Source organism: Eleutherodactylus coqui, chromosome 9 (genome assembly GCF_035609145.1).
Source record: "Eleutherodactylus coqui strain aEleCoq1 chromosome 9, aEleCoq1.hap1, whole genome shotgun sequence".
NCBI lineage: Eukaryota > Metazoa > Chordata > Amphibia > Anura > Eleutherodactylidae > Eleutherodactylus > Eleutherodactylus coqui.
The window spans coordinates 83775580-83795230 of NC_089845.1; the positions used below are offsets into that span (position 1 = coordinate 83775580).

The 19651-nt window shown below is 42.0% G+C and overlaps 1 protein-coding gene across 1 annotated transcript in view; it reads left to right on the forward strand.

The window, feature by feature from the left end:
- The window catches only part of TRAPPC8 (trafficking protein particle complex subunit 8), an 86737-nt gene that overhangs the window by 55776 nt on the left and 11310 nt on the right, over positions 1 to 19651 (forward strand). The window contains 7 exon segments of the mRNA XM_066578856.1: positions 1750 to 1876; positions 2200 to 2357; positions 5047 to 5489; positions 7409 to 7556; positions 9183 to 9279; positions 14556 to 14624; positions 19079 to 19137. Of these exon segments, the coding sequence (XP_066434953.1) occupies positions 1750 to 1876; positions 2200 to 2357; positions 5047 to 5489; positions 7409 to 7556; positions 9183 to 9279; positions 14556 to 14624; positions 19079 to 19137 (1101 nt within the window).

Below are 19651 nucleotides of genomic sequence, written 5' to 3' on the forward strand. Positions count from 1 at the left end.
GCTGATGTAACCAGGTGTCCCTCTATCTTGCATATAGACAGCAGTTTCTTTGGATGCCTGCGTCACATGACCTAACCAGCAGCCATTTATAAGTTGAAGTTGCATCACATTTATATGGCTATAACTTTCCTTCCATCCACTAATCCTTGCTATTCTACGTGAATGGCGGGACCAGACATAGGACTGACCCGGAGGAATGTGGGCCATCACCCTTACGCACTTTAAGGTAGTATATTTATGCTGCCATGCTTGCAGAAGGATCGGCACATGGCCCACATTAAAACATCAGATCATAACTGGGTGGCCAGCCTCCTTGATCCCTGCTAAAAGGCCTAAATGACAAATCTCATTCCAGCAGTGGAGAGGGACCTCAAAATGCAGCAGTGTCAGGACAGACTGCTAAGCAGCATCAGTATACCATTTCCCTGTGGCTGCAGTGGATTGCAGCTCTCTGTGGCTCTTGGCTGATGAGCAGGAAGCTGCAGCAGCACCAACACCAGTGGCAGGGAAAGTACAAGAGAGTTGTGGCGTTATTCTTTCAGCCTGCAGCAAAAGCACAGGGTAGGACTGACAGTCACAGGCTGCAGTTATCCATGAAATTGCATTGGTCCCTTGGACATCTGCACGTCTAAGCTGGATGAATGGGCAGAGCTTGCCCAACATGCTTTAGACCTGCTTGCATGCCCCGCTGCCACTGTTCAATCAAAAAGGGTGTTCAGCACATCTGGGGGTGTGATAACTGACCAACTCATCCGCCTGTCCACAGACAATCTGGATTGCCTGATGTTTATAAAAAATGAACCAGGCATGGATGTCACCTGACTTCTGCACCCCCATGGCAGATCCCACTGATTAGTTAGCACGCTGGTAATTTTTACTCCCATATGACTGAGCATAGATTTATATCAAAGATCACTCTCTGCCCTCAAGGTGCTAATGATGCTGTTGCTCTTTTGCCGCCTTCTGCCAGGTTTCCTCCCCTTGCTCCTCCCAAAACGAAAATTTCCCAAAGGACAAGAAAGGCTTTGCCTTCAAAAAGATCTGCAATCCAGCCAAATTAGTGAACAGATTTTTACTCCCATTGACTTTAATTGGAGTTGGAATCAACGTCCTGATTCAGGTCTCTTTCACACGAGTGCATAAATGGCGCGTTTTGGTTTCCAATGTAGTCGTTCACACTGGCGATTATACAGTGCGTGGAAATGTGAAAAATGGAACATACGCGGCCAGAATATGCGCCGATGCATATATGTTGGGCAAAAAGATAGTTCTAAAACTGTTTTGGCCAATATACGCTGGCGAGTCCTATAGACTCCTATAGTAACGGGGTGAAAAAGGGAGGGGTAGGCTGCGAAAAGTTTACAGGTGCCTCTATGTAAGCATTAGAAGTCATTCAGAGGAATAAAGCCGAACGAGGTTTTTTTGGGGGGTGCGACATATTTTTTTTTCGCTTAAAAACCACGCTCACCGATTGTGTGAATGGATGAGAAAAAGCTAATTACCCAAGCGGAAAAAGTCCTTCCTTTTTTTTTTTTTTTTTTTTTAACGCCACCTCTGAGAAAACGCAAGAAACACGCTCGTGTTAAAGAACCCTGAAGATGATTTTTGTGCAATCACCCCGATACTGGCACGGACAGATTATTCCACTAATTACTCATCACTGCTCGTTAAGTGGGATATGTGGTGATTAAGTTCACTGTGATTTGGTCAGTAGTTTAACATCTATCTTACACTTGGTTGTTCTTACAGGCAAGATTAAAGCTATTACCACAGCAAACTGGGGAGTTGCACATCCTTGGTATAGTCTATAATCTCAGCACAATTCAGAGTACAAACAGCCTCGATGGAGTCACTCCCCCGAATAACGTACCAACGGGTAAGTCCAGTGTCCTTTTTTAATTCTTTCATATGCTCCACACACATCTTCTCTGCCCTTTGCCTCACATTGTGACACTGTGTAAGGTGGTGCTTTGTATTAAAATTTAAAAGGACAAAAGGAGGTAAGTCTTTTTGAACATCGATGATCTCCTAGTAAGCAAATCATTACAAACTTTTAAAACTAGTTATTTTTTTACATGGGACAAGGCAACATTCCTAAATAGGTTCACCCTGTTAACAAGATTTATAGGACCGTACTTTTACTAACATGTGAGTTTCATTTATCATGATTATAAGTTCTATCTGTTGGACTTATTTTAGGGAAATTCATATCTAATGGAATGTCAGTCAGAGGACGACAGGACTTGGAAATACAAGGCCCCAGACTTAATGGTACAAAGGAAGAAAAGACCTCTATTCAGTACGGACCAGACCGCCGGTTAGACCCAATTATCGCCCCACAAATGCCCTTATTGGAGGTAAGCTTTGAATGCTAATTTTTGAAAACATTGTGATTGAATGGAGGCCAGTTTTTATTAAGGCGGCTGCTTTCTTAAGCCTTACTTGCAAGGTTTCAGTTTAAATTTTTTTTTTTTTTCTTTTTTTTTTTAAGGGAATCTGTCAGCTTGAACATTCTCTCCAAATTGCAGGCAGCGTGATATAGAGCAGCGGAGAAGACTGATATATAGTTTTATGGGGAAAGATTCAGTATGACTTTTTCATTCATTTACATCTCTGCTCATTCTGAGCTGGGCGGTTCTAACAGTGATTGGCAGCTACCTGTGTATGAGCGTACATGCAGAGATGGCTATCAATCACTGATAGCTCCGCCCATTGGACTGTTCAGCTCAGAATGAGCAGAGATGTAAATGAATAAAAGTTTATACTGAATCTTTCCCCATAAAGCTATATATCAATCTTCTCAGCTTCTCCTCCTCTATAACATGCTGCCTGCAGTTTAGATAGCATGTGTGAGGTGACAGACTCCCTTTTAAAGTCATGAGGCTAGATGTACTGGTAGCTACAAAGTCTTATTCTTAACTATGATCCACTTCTAGCCTAACACCTATTGAACTCAATTAGGCATTAGCTTAACCCATTAAGGACCAGGTGCGGTAAATATAAAACCCCGCCGATAGTAAAATTATGTAGGCACTTTAAGCCTCCTGACTCTGCAATCAATCAGAGGCAGGACGAGTTATCGGCTGTTGGTAACAGCTGATAACCTGGAGGAGAAGGCAGGAGGGTTTTTAAACCTTTCTGCCTTTTCCTTCCCTGAGTACACAGTGCCCAATGAGCACTATGTACTAGAAAGTGAAAGGATGTCTTCCACTATGGGAGCTGGGGGGTCATGTGACCGCTGAGGTTCCCTGCTGCAGCAGAGCTGGAGGGTGATACTAGACCCTGGCCAGCTCTGCCAGTGACTGTCACTTCAGGGGAAAACAACCCCTGTAACTGGGGCTCCTATGGATGCGCCAGCCAAAGTGGGAAAGTGTCAAATACAAAAATGAATGTCCCCCAGAGGTCTTGTGTATGTAATCATGTTTTTTACTATCTATGTCCCCCATGACGTTATACAAGTAAAACAAAATTACAGAATAAAACAATATAGACATAAGAAAGAAAATAACCCCAAACCGTCGCTATAAGCGCCCTGTAATCCCAAACCATACATATTATGTCAAAACATCCGAAATAAATAGTGGAACCCGTTCTCATACTTTATTTTAGCATAAATGTACGAATTTAAAAAAAATAACTATAAATGTTAAAAAAAATAATTTTTTTAGCATTTTACCCCAAATAAAACTAAAAAGCGGGGGAAAAAGTCAGTAAAAAGATATTTTAAAAATCACCCTATATGTCACGGGAAAAAGAACACAGCAAAAATAATGTTGATAGCTAAAGGGAAAAAAAATACGGCAGTAAAACCACCACATGGGTAAAATCCCTAAAAAGTATCTCGTCCTTAAGGTACAAAACAGCTTGGTCCTTAAGGGGGTTAAGGCTTGACTCATTAACTAGTTAGTGACCGCCAATACATCTTTTTACGGCGTTCAGTAACTTCACAATTGCGATGCATTAGCCTTTTTACGGTGGGTCGGAATAAGGCCGGCACGGGTTCCCCATGGCGGGTGGAACAGGAGCTCAGTTGTCTGACAGCCAGGCTTCAGTTGTAACAGCAGTGAATGGAGCTATTTCTGATCCCAGTTTAACCCTTTCATGCCATGGACAATACAACCAGCAGTTTTTGAATACGGAAATAACAAAAATACCTTGTGCTTTAAAAAAAAAAAAAAAAAAATTCAAATAACTATATACATTTGGTATTGACTGAACATTACTGATACGCAGAATTCATTTCCCATGTCACTTATAATTCACAGTGAATGACATTTAAAGAAAAATGTGTTGGCCTCCATAAAAATGGGATAAAGGGAGAATAAGAATGTTCTGTCCTCAAAAATTAGATCAATGAAGACTCCCTCAAACTCTGAAAAAAAACAAAAAAAAACAAGCGCTCATAGAGTTCCATCAATGAAAGAATAAAAGTGTTATAAAATCTAAAAAACAACGGTTGAATTTCCGCCTCCCCCAATTTTGACCACCCCTCTTCAAAAAAAAGTAATTCAATACACTAAATGTTCCCAAAAATGTCATTAAAAAATGCAATTTGTCCCACCAAATACAAGTCCTTGTTTGACAATGTTGAGAGAGAAGTAAAGAAGTTATAGATCCACCAATTCGACAACGACAAAAACTGAAACATCGATTCGGCGTTGGGGCTTAAAACGGGTTGATGCAGTGTTTTTGAGCTTAAGCCAGACGTGGATCCAGCAAGAAGTAGAAGTCTATCCTTTTGATATTTCCTATGCTTTTTGGAATTAACTTTCTGGCTTTTACTCAAAAAAAAATAAAAAAAATAACTGTGCTAAAAACTGCCACAAAAACCTGTGCTAACCGCTGCTTGTGTAGTCCCAGTCTAAAAGGGCACTTCTGGTTTGAAAGTGCAAGGGTTTTGTATTTTAGGGGGTCACTAAAACCTTTTTTACGTGTTACTGAATTCAAGTGTGCACGTAGGACATCCATTCGATCAATGAGCTAATGTGAATGTTACAATTGGTGCTGCAGTACAGTCTAATGCTTTACTATTTCTTACACGGACAGGTGTTCTTCATAAATTTTCCCACCGGACTGTTATGCGGAGAAATCAGAAAAGCGCACGTTGAATTTGTGAATGTAAGCAAAACCCCATTGATGGGGCTCAAAGTCGTGTCCAAGAGACCAGAATTCTTTACGTTCGGCAGCAATACAGCAGTACTTACACCACTAAGTCCTGCAGCGTCCATGAACTGCAGTGCCTATAAGACAGTCGTCACGGACTCTACCTCTGGCTGCTCTGTGCTGACCTCATCGGTTACTCCAGTAGACTTTGGTTGTGGTGGTGGAAACCATCCGGGGGTTGTAGATATTCCACTTACAGACTCTGTTTTAGCTCCTGGAGCATCAGTGCAACTTCCACTTTGGCTACGAGGTCCTGATGAAGAAGGCGTTCATGAGATAAACTTTCTATTCTACTATGAAAGCACAGAAAAGCAGCCACGGATGCGGTAGGTTTCTCTTCACACGCTGAGACATTGGCTTTACAATAATATGGGATTTCAAAATGCACGTCTCCACTTTCGGGCGCATATTTTGACACAAAACCACACCTAAAAACGGTTCACAAGGGCGTATTTTGACGCTCCCCCCCCCCCCCCCCCCCCCCCCCTCAATTACACAGCATGAACATGTCCTTAAACTACATGAAAACCAGAGTCCTAAACTGTGTTGGCATAAATAATAAAATGTATAATCAGTGGAGAACTTGGGGAGAACTGTAAAGGAAAAGAGGAGTGTGGAGGAGCTGGATCCCAGCCTCGAATCAAATGAGCTTGGGATGAGAGATGGCAAGCGTTGTGACTATGAAGTTTGGTATGATGGAGGAACACTTTGGGAGTTGAGTGGGAGATATTGGGGCATTACAAGGAAACCGGTTTAGCTTGTAAGTAGATGATAAAAGCATCCTAATTAGAGATGAGCAAGCGTACTCGATAAGGCAAACTACTCGAGCGAATAGTGCCTTATGCGAGTACCTGCCTGCTCGTCTCAAAAGATTCGGGTGCCGGCGGGGGAGAGCGGTGAGTTGCGGGAGTGAGGGGGGGGGGGGGGGGGGGAGTGAGAGAGATTTCCCACCTCTCCCCACTGGCACCCCAATCTTTTGAGACGAGCGGGCAGGTACTCGCATAAGGCACTACTCGCTCGAGTAGTTTGCCTTAGCGAGTACGCTCGCTCATCTCTAATTCTAATGACACCGATGAAGAATTGCACACTGACCATTCACGGCAATGTGCTGTCTGTGTAGGACTGGTTCTGCACGGAGGTGCTGTTTGTGACCACTCTCCATTCTGGTCAATTAATGAGGATTCTGAGCAGAGAGCCTCCATCTATTATTTCACAACTTCCTATTGGGGTATATATGATTTATTTCTACTGGACCCCTTTGTAGCCTTTTAATGATGTGACTTGCCATGCGTTTTATAAATGGATATTTCCTTAAACTCGTGATAGCTGGTAATTGTATGACTGCTCTGTGGCACAAGCTGGGTGTTGAGCCATTGGAATCGGTAATCCTCACCTCTTCTGGTTGTTACAGTAGCTTGGTTTTATAGTTACTGTTAATACAAACTGCTTACCTTTTATTCAGTGAGCAGCTCTGTGCACAATCTCTGAGCCTTGCTTCTAGCATATTCGCTGGAAAAGCTCCCATCGTAGACATCAAGCGTTTCATAGAACTAGGGCTCTGTTTACCAACGGAAGCCTAAAGAATGTCTTTCGGTATATGGTATATGGCATTTTGGTATATGTCAGCAGGCTTCTTTGTCCTTCTACTGCTTAGGAAAATGTAGAAGTCTGTGCTTTCCTATACAGTGGGCCAGCACAAGTCCTACCATGCGGTATACTACTTTTTGGCATAGTGGCTTACCATGGAGTCTTCCTTCAGAAGTACACGTCCGGCTTGAACGCTGCGTACACAGAGCCTTACCTTTTCCAGGCTTTATTTAGCTTCACTATTTTCGATTTTGTTGCTGCTTATTTTTTAATTTTGTGTGAAATGTGTAAGAAGAGACTCCCGTTAGCCATGAAGTCCGGACTTGGTCCTTTATGTTTCCCTTTTTTGTTAATGTGGGCTTCATGCTACAAAGCATCTCTGAGGAATCTGATGTTTTTGTATGGATTTAAGGTGATCTTTTTGAGTTAACAGATGAAACCCAGCAGTGCTTTTACGTGCAATGAATTACACTTGATGTCTTCTTGTGTACTTTTTGTTTGGTGATGGACTACTGGGGAGAGTAACTTTTCTGCATGTTGTTGCCATTCTGCTAGTCTAACATTCACTACCACAAGGTGTGTTCACACTCAGTATATGCTTTAGTATTTTGCTCCAAATGTATCTGAACTACTTGTATTTTTCGATGATGCACTTTAGCCACAGGGTGTTAAGACACACAGCCGTCATCTGTACCAGCAAGTCCTTGAATGTTCGGGCTACTGTGTCCAGGAGCAATGCACTAGAAGATGAGGAGAGCAAAGGAGGAAACATGCTTGTATTCGTGGATGTAGAAAACATGAACACGGTAAGTTACTGCAGATGTTGCTGAACTGAATCCAATGAACTGCTGGCTTCATATGATTCCACAACATTTCTATAGGATTAAAGTCAGGATTTTGACTTGGCCATTACAAAACTTTTTTTTTTTTAGCTTTTACTCTTTTAACATTTTATTGTTGAACGACTTGTGTGGGCTTTGGGCTGTTCTCTTGTTGCCTGACCCACATTCTCTTGAGATTCGGCTCGGGGACAATGTCCTGACATTTTCCTGTTTAGAATTTGCTGGTATAACTCAGAATTCATTGTTCCATCAATGATAGCAAGCCGTCCTAGCCTAGATGTAGCAAACCGGGCCCAAACCATGGTACTGCCACCACAGTGCTTCAGAGATACATAGTAACATAGTATGCTAGGCTGAAAAAAGACAAATGTCCATCCAATTCAGCATGTGTCTCTCTCCCGCTTTGTTGATCCAGAGGAAAAGGCAAAACAACCCCAGTGGGCAAGAGCCCGTTTACTCTTATTCTGGAGGAAAACATTCCTTCCTGACTCTCATGTAAGCCAAAAAACTATTTGGTCTCCTCTATCCACAAAACATTGTTCCAGTAGCCTTCTGGTTTGTCCAAACTGCAGATAGGTGGCAATATTCTTTTGGAGAGCAACTGCTTTCTCCTTGCAACCCTGCCATGCACACCATTGTTGCTCAATGTCCTCCTAATGGTGGACTCATGAACATTAACTAATCGTTGCTTAGAGGTTAGCAGCAAACATTGTGGGATTGTAATCTAGTTATGTAGCCTTGTAAGGAAAAACGGTCAATTATTGCTATAGCTTTACCTGAATAGGACTGTCACCAGTATGAAAAAGGTGTTTTATGAGATGCAGGTTAACCCTTTCATGATCAAGGGTCATTGGTACGCCAGCTTCCTGGTCATATTCTGCAGTTCTGGTTTCTTCACTTTCAAAACACCATAACTTTTTGGTTTTTCAGCTGACATGACATGAGGACTTGTATTTTTCAGTGACCCCATTTAACATAATGTATTTCAAGATTTTAAATGTCTAAGGCGAAATGGGGAAAAAACTCATTTGAACCATTTTCAAGGAGGGGTTATTTTTTTGCAAAAATCTCGTCCACACGTTGCAGTCAAGCCGGATGAAAACTGACATGTGGCACGGAATTCAATTCCGCAGCATGTCAATTATTTTCTCGTTTCCGCAGCAGCCTCTCTCCTCTCTATTAGGAGAGAAAGCCGCAGCGGAATGCTGATGGCGAAACTGCTCCAAAACCCGCGGCCTTGAGCTTTTCCAATGGAATTCTCGCGTTTTTTCGGTGTGGCCATTGTGTGAGAATTCCGCTTGAATTCCGTCCCGTTCGATTCCAGCCTTGATGTTGAAAAGCCCCTTGACTGTTGGAGACCAATGGCATCTGACAGAACCCTTTAGCTTTAATGGGTTTTACCCAGTTTTCATTGTTTTTTTTTTTACCAGAAAAAATATAGCATTCTGGGCCATTCTTTTAATTTTTTTCTTTGCATTTATGCCAAAGTCCTAAATGGAAATGGGAGCAGAGCCATAATATAAATGTTTGTGTGATTCTAGCAGCCATGTTACTTAGTAACTACTAGAATGCAGTGTTTTCTGATTCTAGAGTGAAGCAGCTGTAAAAGAATTCCATATAGTGCAAGTATCAAGCAGTAGTAGAAACTGGAAGCTGCAGAAGTCTGTCAATCCCACGGCTGATAAAGGTACGTCACGTGACCATCTCTGGTCGTAAAGGAACTGGGGAACCATTTCCACGGACGACCTCTTACACTGCCTAACTGATTGGGTGCTCAGACCAGAGGAGTGGACGTGTCCGTAGTGTGCAATGGGGGAAAAAACTTGTAAAAAAAAAAATGACCATGGCAGTGAAGGATATAGTATGACCGTATATCTGTTGATGAAGTCTGATGTTTAGCATGTATAAAGGACTTAGAATGCATGGACACCCGTGGGTTTCTACAAAGCTTTTCCTCAAAAAGGAAAAAAATGTTCAGCTCTTATACTTGTCATATAATCCATTTCCAAAAATACATTCAACACCCGTCGTTCTTGTTACATGAGATGGATAAAAGATTTAGAACACACCTCTGACGTGAACGTACATTATGGGGGGGGGGAAAGGGAAATGCTAATGGCATGGGGTTACTACCCGTCCTTAATGCCTTAAGGGCATGGCCTATTTTGGGACATAAGGACACCATTTTTGAGGGATTTTCATCTCCACTTTTCAAAAGCCATACGTTTTCATTTTTCTGTTGACCATATGAGGGCTTGTTTTTTGCGTAACAAACAGTAGTTTTTATTGGTGCCATTTTTGGCTAGATCTACTATATTGTAAAACTCTTCTCTCCCGGCTATAAAAAAAAACAAAAAAAAAAACCCACAGCAGTTCTGCAAATTTTTTTTCTTACAGCGTTAATCATGCAGCATAAATGACATGATACATTTTTTCTGCAGGTCGATACGATTGCAACAATACCAAATTTGTTTGTCTTTGTTTTTCTTTAGGTTTTTCCACAATGAAAACCTTTTTTTTTTTTGGAAATGTTTTTTCTACATCGCTACATTCAAAGTCCTATAACTTTTTAAAAAATTTTCCATACAGTTTTGTGAGAGCTTGTTTTTCGTGTGACGAGCTGTAGTTTTTATTGGTACATTTTAGGGTACAATTGACTTTTTTTTTGATCAACTCTATTGCATTTTTTTGGAGGCAAAATGAAAAAATATATATTTTGTCTCCAATTTTGGGATTTTTTTTTTGTTCCATCACACTATTTTTATCCTGGCCTTCCCCCACACGCACACTTTTTATATCTCTGTAGCGGATCTGGTGAGTTCTGGCTCACCAAAAAAAAAAAAAGATAGAGTACTATAAGACACCAATTGATATGGCAGCTAGCCGAACCCGCCGTAGTGATTAGTGTATGTGCTGGCCGGCTATCACGAGTTGATTTCTTACATTAACTGAGCACTTCTGAAAGTGTAAGTAATCAACTGATGTGAGGAGCGCCATGTACATTTTACCCAGCTTAGATGAACCTTTCTCACATTACACGCTGGGAAGGTTTCATCTGGGGCTGGGTAACATGTGCATGGCGCTCGTCCCATCAGTTGATTTCTGAGGGTGCTATTAAATGAGCGCACGCCTTTTTCCCAATAATTGCAGGGCTGCACCTGTAATGGCTCACTTCTACTGTCAGAAGTGCTCAGTTAATGTAAGAAATCAACTGATGTGACGGCCACCCGGCACATTTACCAATCACAATTAGAGAGCTGGCCTGGCCAACAGTGTCGCCAATTAGCAGTTGAGTGCGGGACTTCATGACTGCTGTACCAGATACCTTTGTGCTGGCCAGCGTCCCTGATTGCATCTTCAAGTGGCCTTGAGGGCCGAAAACAAACAAATGCTTTTCCTTAAAAATTAAAAAAATAATAAATAGCCTTTCACAATATTCGTAATATCCACTACTATAAGAATATGGCATTATCCTTCATAGTAAATGACTAAAAAAGAAAAGTTTCTTTTTTTGAAGTGTTTTTGTTATGGAAAACAAGTATCGCATTAAAAAAAAAAAAAAAGCTACATTTTGTATTACCACAGTTTTAGTTGTCTGCTGAATAAAGGTAATGTTAGTTCCACTGTGTGGTGAATCCCTTAAAGGGGTTGTCTCGCGAAAGCAAGTGGGGTTATACACTTCTGTATGGCCATATTAATGCACTTTGTAATATACATCGTGCATTAAATATGAGCCATACAGAAGTTATTCACTTACCTGCTCCGTTGCTAGCGTCCCCGTTGCCATGGCTCCGTCTAACTTCGGTGTCTTCTTGCTTTTTTAGACGCGCTTGCGCAGATCTATCTTCTCCATTCGGTTCGGCTCGGCATCACCGGCATTTTGGCTCCGCCCCCTCGTACGCGTCATCGCGACGCTCCGCCCCCGTCACATGTGCCGATTCCAGCCAAAATGCCGGTGATGCCGAGCCGAATGGAGAAGATAGATCTGCGCAAGCGCTTCTAAAAAAGCAAGAAAACACCGAAGTTAGACGGAGCCATGGCAACGGGGACGCCAGCAACGGAGCAGGTAAGTGAATAACTTCTGTATGGCTCATATTTAATGCACGATGTATATTACAAAGTGCATTAATATGGCCATACAGAAGTGCTTAACCCCACTTGCTTTCGCGAGACAACCCCTTTAACCCCTTGAGTGGCGGGTTTCCTACCCCCCTGTCGTGCCCACCAGGGCAGGTTTTTTAAATGGTCTAATCATTTAATTTCAACTAATTTTGCAGTTGCGTTCCAAGAGCCATAACTTTTTCATTTTTCCATTGACACGGCCATGTGAGGGCTTGTTTTTTGAGGGACAAGTTGTACTTTTTGATGGCATCATTTTTGGGTATATATAATGTATTGCGTAACTTTTGTAAAAAAAAGTTTGTAGGGAGATTGGGGAAGAAAAAAAATTCTGCCATTTGTTGTTTGGATTTCATTTTCACGGCGTTCAGTGTGCAGAATAATGAATGTGATAACATTATTCTCTGATTCAGCACGATTCCGGTGATACCAAGTTTATACAGGTTTTTAAAATATTTTCCTATTTTTGTACATTTAAAGCATTTTTTTTTTTCTTAAAGGTTGCTTTTATGTCGCCACATTCAGGGAGCCGTATTCATTTATTTTTCCATTGCTGGCGCTCTAGAAGGTCTTGTTTGCAGGATGAACTCTAGTCTTCATTTATCTAATTTTTTGGAACATGTAAAATTTTGATCGCTTTTTATTCCATTTTTTTTCTAGTGGCAAGATTAACAAAATCTGTAATTCTGGCATGTTTTTTATTTTTGTTTACTGCATTCTCTGAGCAGTATAAATAATAAAGTAATTCTACAGGCCGGTACGATTATGCCAATACCAAAGTGTAGTAGTTTTTTTTCTTTTTCGCGACTTTTTCACAGCTTAAAAAAAAAGTAATAGTTTAAATCATCCTCCTTTTGCCATATCTATAATAAAAAAATCTAAATCCTAAAAGAAAAATACATATTTGGTATCGCTGCGTCCGTAAATGTCTGATCTATCAAAGTAGTGCATTACTTAACCTGCATGGTGAACGTAGCCTGAAAAAAAAATAAAGAACGCCATGAATGCACTTGTTCAGTCACCCTGTCTCCCAGAAAAAATGCAATTAAAAGCAATCAAAAAGTCGTATGTATTCCAAATTATATATTCAAAGCACTAACATAAACTACAGGACATCCCGCAAAAAAATGAGCCCTTGCTCAAGTACGTCGACGGAAAAATAAGTCATTGCGCGCAGAAGATGCAATAGAATATAATTCTTAAAAATTAAATGTTTTTGTAAAAAAATACAAGTACTACAGCAAAAAAAAAAAAAACTATACAAGTTTGGTATCGTAGTAATCATACTGACCCATAGAATGAAGTTATCATGTCATTTTTGTTGCAGTTTGTGCGCCGTAGAAACGACGCACTGAAAGATGGCGGAATGTCATTTTGTTTTCATTTTACTCCACTTAGAATTTTGTAAAAGTTTTTCAGTACATTATATGGTACTTTAAATAGCACCATTGAAAAATACAATTCATCCCGCAAAAAACAAACCTTATACAGTGATGTCAATGAATAAATAAAGGAGTCACCATTTTTTTAAACAGGGGGAGTGTTGGGGGGGGTGGAGTGGGGGGGGGAGGGGCCGTGTCATTATGGGGTTAGATAATGTACTAACTTCCTCCTCTGGGTCACTACGATGCAGGGATACATGTGTAATATTGTTTTTAATTTTTTACAAAGTAAAGGGAGACCAATTTGTGGTTTTTGTTTTTAACTTTTTTTTTTTTTTTTGTCCCTATAGGGGACTTCCACAGAGACCCATCAGGACCCCCGGATCACATTCCAGGGGTCCGATGGTGACAGCCCTTTACATGCTGCAGTCGCATAAACTGCAGCATTTAAAGGGTTAATACAGCAGAGATCGGAGGTTTTCTCTGTTGTAAGAGCTGGTGCCTGGCTATCCTCTGACAGCCAAGCACCAGCCCTTACCCTGCCACAGAGACCATCCGCTGGCTTCTGACAAACCGATGGTCTCTATGGCAGCCTGTAAACAAAGCAGTGCAGAAATTTGAATTTAGAAGCCAGAGATTGCCGGCAGATCGGCAATATCTTCCTGCTTCTGTTTTTCAAGGTCCTGCACTCTTCTGTGTGGGTCTGTGCAGGCAGAGCACAATGCCATAGCTTATGGCATTGTGCTCTGCATCTCCCATAGTGAAACATAGCCCGGAAATCTCCTGGGCTATATCACTATGGGCAGAGGAGCTCATCCCAGAAAATTTCTGGGCGTGCCACTCCGGGCCTTACATGGCTATTTTTCCAGTACATCTATTTAAAAAAAATTAAGGGTAAAATTGAGAATCGTCTAGAAGTTTTAATTTTTGGCAGAATTGCCCAGCCTTTCTTCAAAGTTCAGATTTCCCAGCATTCCTTGCTGTCTTAGGCTGTTGCAAAACCATGTATGTACTGGGGAATTTTATTACAGGGAGTACAGTCCTTATAGCAAGCACTGTATAGTCATCTAGTGTAATGGCCCTTTTGCATGGGACGACAGTAAGGTAAGCGACTGCATGAGCGCTGATGTCACGGCTAAGGTCGTTAGCACTCGTGCAGAGCATTTACACTGACAAGACTTTGCTGCTGGATCGCAGGCTTCTCGCTCAGCGCTTCACCTTCTAAGTGAAGCGCTGAGCAGGGAGTGTTAACGCTGAACGCGATCCAGCGAGTGTCTAAGCTGACAAAGTCGGCTTTAAAAACTTGTGTATTAAAAGTAAGCAGGTTTTTGTTTTTTTTTAAACTAATTTTGAGTGATAATCCTCTCATGTAGATGGCCCGTAACGCCCACTGCATTAGTAAAGCTCATGTAAAATGTTTCTGAAGCGGAGAGAACTGATGAGTTCTTTTGTTCCATAACAGATACTAAACTGACCAGCAGAGAGCGGGCTAAAATGTGCTTCAAGGTGGTCCGGTGCAAACAATCCTCAGGTAATGCAAGAGTTCATCTTAACTTAAGATTCAATATTCTTAGTTTGTTATACAGCTGCTTTATTGTTTTCTAGATGGGTATTAACGTGTTTTCTGGCAATAAAGGGGTATTCCCATCTCAGGAATACTATTTCAATGTGCTAGAAATCGCAGAACAATGCACTCCACACATCACTTGTTTATTTCCAAAATGCTCCGTTCTTCAGATATTGCAGATCTTGATTCCTCTGGTTGTTTACTACTCGTTTCCAGGGAAACAGACCACCTCTTCTATGGAATGAAACAGCATAGGAGGCCGGCACTTGCGCTCTTCTCTCATCTATGACTGATGGCCCGGATCTCTGGAGCACATGTACACTAGCTTTCAGCCCGGTCTCCCCCATTTGAAGTGGTGTTTACAGACTGTTGCAGCCACTGACAGAGCTCAGCCACAGCTTGGACAACCCCTTTATTTTCAATATGTTGCCACCCAGGTTAACATGGGACGACTGTCTGCTAAACAATCTGCTCGAGCGCTGACATCACCGCTAGGTTGTTGGTGCTTGTACAGAGCGCTTAGACAGGCAGATCACCACTGCGTATCGTGGACTATGTGAAGCGGGGAGAGTTTGCTTGCAGCAAGCAGTCAGCGATCCAGCGGTTGTTTGTTTTTTTAATGCTGGTTGAAAGGGAGCGACAAACGAAAACTAAATTAATAGTTAAGTATGTTTTGCATTTACACGTAACTATTATTACGCATTTTCGTTTGTTTGAGCGAATTTTGTGCAATAATCGTCCCTTGTAAATGGCCCTTAAGGGCATAACTCAGAAATGGGCTGTCCTGGAAACCGCAAGAGGTCAATAAAATCTGACACTGGATTACCTTTCTCTTGCACGTCAGATAAATACAGAGTCATCGACCAGAGAAGTTTGGCGCCGTGAAGCAGCATGTCTCTCAGACATCCTGTTGTGCCCTAATGTTGCAATAATATACTCTGATAAAGTCAAATGTGTCAGTGGATACCAACTCGTCCATTAATCTCTCCATACTGTGCACACCCTTATCAGTATGCATATAAAGAGGCATTCACTCTGTTGGAGACGGATGGATGAATACCCTAACCAAAAATAAGTCAAAAAGTATGAATTTGCATTCATCTATTAAATAGACTTGAGTCTATTAAAAACAGATAAATTGGACCAGACCTACAGGCATATATGTCCCTCGGCCGTAAAACAAGTCAAAGGTGTGAACACCTGTTTATAAATCATATACCGTATATTCTGACGTATAAGACTACCTTTTAACCCCGAAAAATCTGCTCTGCAGTCGGGGGTCGTCAGCCAATCACAGCCATTCAACGTTGAATTGATTGGCTGACGGCGTGTGAGTTAGCCAATCAATTCAACATTGAATGGCTGTGATTGGCTGACTGTGTGTGAGTTAGCCAATCACAGCATTAGCTTTCTGGAGGCAGGGATTTCAAGCCCCGCCTCCAGAAAGCAATGCTCTGTCGGGGACGAGGAGGGAGCGACAGCATGCAGCAGCGCTGCAGAGCGCCGGGGAGATTAGTACTGCCTTTTTTTTTTTTTTTTTACACCATATTCCTGGCATATAAGGTGACAATTAGGGGGTCGCCTTATACGCTGGAATATACGGTATATCTAGATCAATCCTCCCAGCTCATGTGTTTTGTAGATGTGACCCGATAGGTGAGCATTTACTTTTGAATATCCCTATCAAATCGTATCCCCATATAGTATCACATCCCACATATCATACAAACATATTGAAAAAGAACTGAGACCATATGTGCATATTTGTCTCCAAATCTGGAAAGGAAGAAACCTATATTTCTAGAAATCCTCCCTATCTAACCAAGACGGCACATACATGTTTTCTTTTCAATAATTTTTATTGGGTTTTATAATAAAGAATAACAGAAAGTTGACACATTTGTTGCGTTAGAATACAATTTCTGTACTGTGACATAAATATTTCAAACATACAATGTGTTGCTGAATAGTATTGAAGTAATGTTCCGTCTTACAAAAGAACATAAAATAGTTGCCAGGTTAATGCAGTGCGTGACTTGGGTACTGGATATCAACTGTGAACCAGAAATACATTTTCAATAGTCCTCTTAAATCATTCCAAAATAGCTGTTAGCAGATGCAGGATATTGCTCATACTTTATAAATGTCCGTATATTCATCATCAGACCTGTGGAAGAATTATACAGAGAGCTCCTCTTGTGTATGCATTTGATTAAAGGGGTTGTCCCGCGCCGAAACGGGTTTTTTTTTTTTTCAACCCCCCCCCCGTTCGGCGCGAGACAACCCCGATGCAGGGAGGTAAAGAAAGCTCACCGGAGCGCTTACCTGAATCCCCGCGCTCCGGTGACTTCTCTACTCACCGCTGAAGATGGCCTCTTCCTCCGTGGACCGCAGCTCTTCTGTGCGGTCCACTGCCGATTCCAGCCTCCTGATTGGCTGGAATCGGCACGTGACGGGGCGGAGCTACACGGAGCTACACGGAGCCCCATAGAAGACTGCAGAAGACCCGGACTGCGCAAGCGCGGCTAATTTGGCCATCGGAGGGCGAAAATTAGTCGGCACCATGGAGACGAGGACGCCAGCAACGGAACAGGTAAGTATAAAACTTTTTATAACTTCTGCATGGCTCATAATTAATGCACAATGTACATTACAAAGTGCATTATTATGGCCATGCAGAAGTGTACAGACCCACTTGCTGCCTCGGGACAACCCCTTTAAGCAAACCTGGGCATACGTGCATATAAGCAAATGAACATGGATATTGTATCTAGTTTCAGTATACATCGCCAACTCCTTATATGTCCCAATTTATATACATCAGATTCCTTATGTCCCTTGTCCCAGCATGTTATCCCTGTTTAAGTTCAGCAGGGGACAATTACGGCTATTGTTTATATCATCAGGGTGTCCGTATCAACAGCCCCTGGGGTAACATACAAGCTCTCTATATCACCTCACTACTAAACCTGCTGATGTTCATGTAGTACCTCGCCAAGGTTCCTGCACGGCGCCGCGCTTGTCAGGGCGACGACTCTGTATTTATCTGAAGTACGAAAGAAGGGTAATGCAGGGTCATATTTTATTGACCTCTTACGGTTTCCAGGATCCCCTATTTTTGAGTTATGTCCTTAGTGTCCGTGAAAAATCCACATTAAATTCCCCTTTGCACCACTGGTGCAGATTTTGATGTGGATGCACAACAGACTTTACCCCTACATTTGCAAGGATGAAATCTGCTGATCTGCATAAAAATCTACACAAATGGTGTGGATTTTGATGCAGGTTTTAGTTCGGTTCTGCACCAAAATCCGTATCGCATTATATACAACGGATTTCAGCGCAGATCAGCACTAGAGATGAGCGAGCGTACTCGGATAAGCACTACTCGCTCGAGTAATGTGCTTTATCCGAGTATCGCTGTGCTCGGGTCTGAAGATTCGGGTGCCGGCACGGAGCGGGGAGCTGCAGGGGAGAGCGGGGAGGAACGGAGGTAAGATCTTTCTCTCCTTCTCTCCCGCCCGCTCTCCCCTGCTCCCCGCTGCGACTCACCTGTCAGCCGCAGCGGCACCCGAATCTTTAGCCCCGAGCACAGCGATACTCGGATAAAGCCAATTACTCGAGCGAGTAGTGCTTATCCGAGTACGCTCGCTCATCTCTAATCGGCACCAAAATCCCATACATGTGAATGTGTGTTTAATTTATTTTTTGAAAAATTATTAAACGAACCCTACACTATAGTTGCCTATACTAACTAAATTGTATAGGTGTTTGGAATATATGGCTTTAACTTTGGGGTTTATGTGTGGAGGGAGTTAATTTGGTGATCACTGATATTATCGGGACCTGGACCAATCAGCCGTTGGTTACAGCTTGTTAGGGTATTTTTACTGCTGTGGGGGCCATAATTGCCCTCTTGCAGCCGAACTTAATTTTATGTTGCTGCTGCATAGAGCCCAGGCAGCAGCAACATAAATGTTATAGTGGGTGGCTGTGAAGGGATTAAAGGAATTTTTGAGGACCTAAAAGTACATGTGAACAGTAAATGACTTTAGCCTTTAGAAAAATGCAGTCCCATGGGTCGTGGAGATCCGCTCAAGGCTGGTAGATTGTTTCTATACAGGTTAAGGCTTTGGTGGTGACTGACAAGAGACTAATGGATGCCTTCACTCACCTCTTTATACAATTATAGCTTACTAATCAGAGCTGCGGAGTTGGTAGACATGTAGAATGGTGTCCAAATAGATATATAAAAATGTATATTAATAAAGCCCAATGTACTGTAGTGAAATGCTAACACTAACAGCTGCCATTCATGAGCTTGGCTTACAGACTCCACAGCCCTGTTACTGATATGCTGTATATTACACGGTTTGCTGTTGCTCTAAATATATATATCTCTGTCTATAATATTTTAGGTGCTGAACAGTCCACAGACAAATACACCTTTGGTGACATTGTTTTTGGAGGAGAACAGGTACGTTGTTTTACCTATTGAGTTCTGATACAGATAGTCCGTTCTCTACAGGAGAGCTCTGCTACACTGTAATGAGTTGTGTGCCTTTAAGAAATGGCCATAAACAGAGGGTTTTCAATCTCTGAATCTAAGCAACAACGTTTCTCGGTGGTGACTTTCCATCTAAAACCATCATACAGCTGTACTTGTTATATGCGGCTGCAACCCCGCTCACCCATGGCGGTCAGTGACTGCAGATTTTGACACACCTTCTGCTCTATTCTTAGCAGCTGCAGGTGAATAGGGTTTCAGGTGCATACGGTTACCCCATCATCAGACCATTCCCCTAGTGTTTTCTCAACCCCAGTCCTCAAGTACCCCCAGTAGGTCATGACTTTAGGATATCCTATAGAGAGCTCTTGTGCTAAATTCTGAGGCACTAATAGTGTTGCACATGTGACTTAATAGAGAAATCCTGGAAACATGACCTCATTGGCGGATTTGAGGTGTGAAATTGAGAAACCCTGTTATAAAT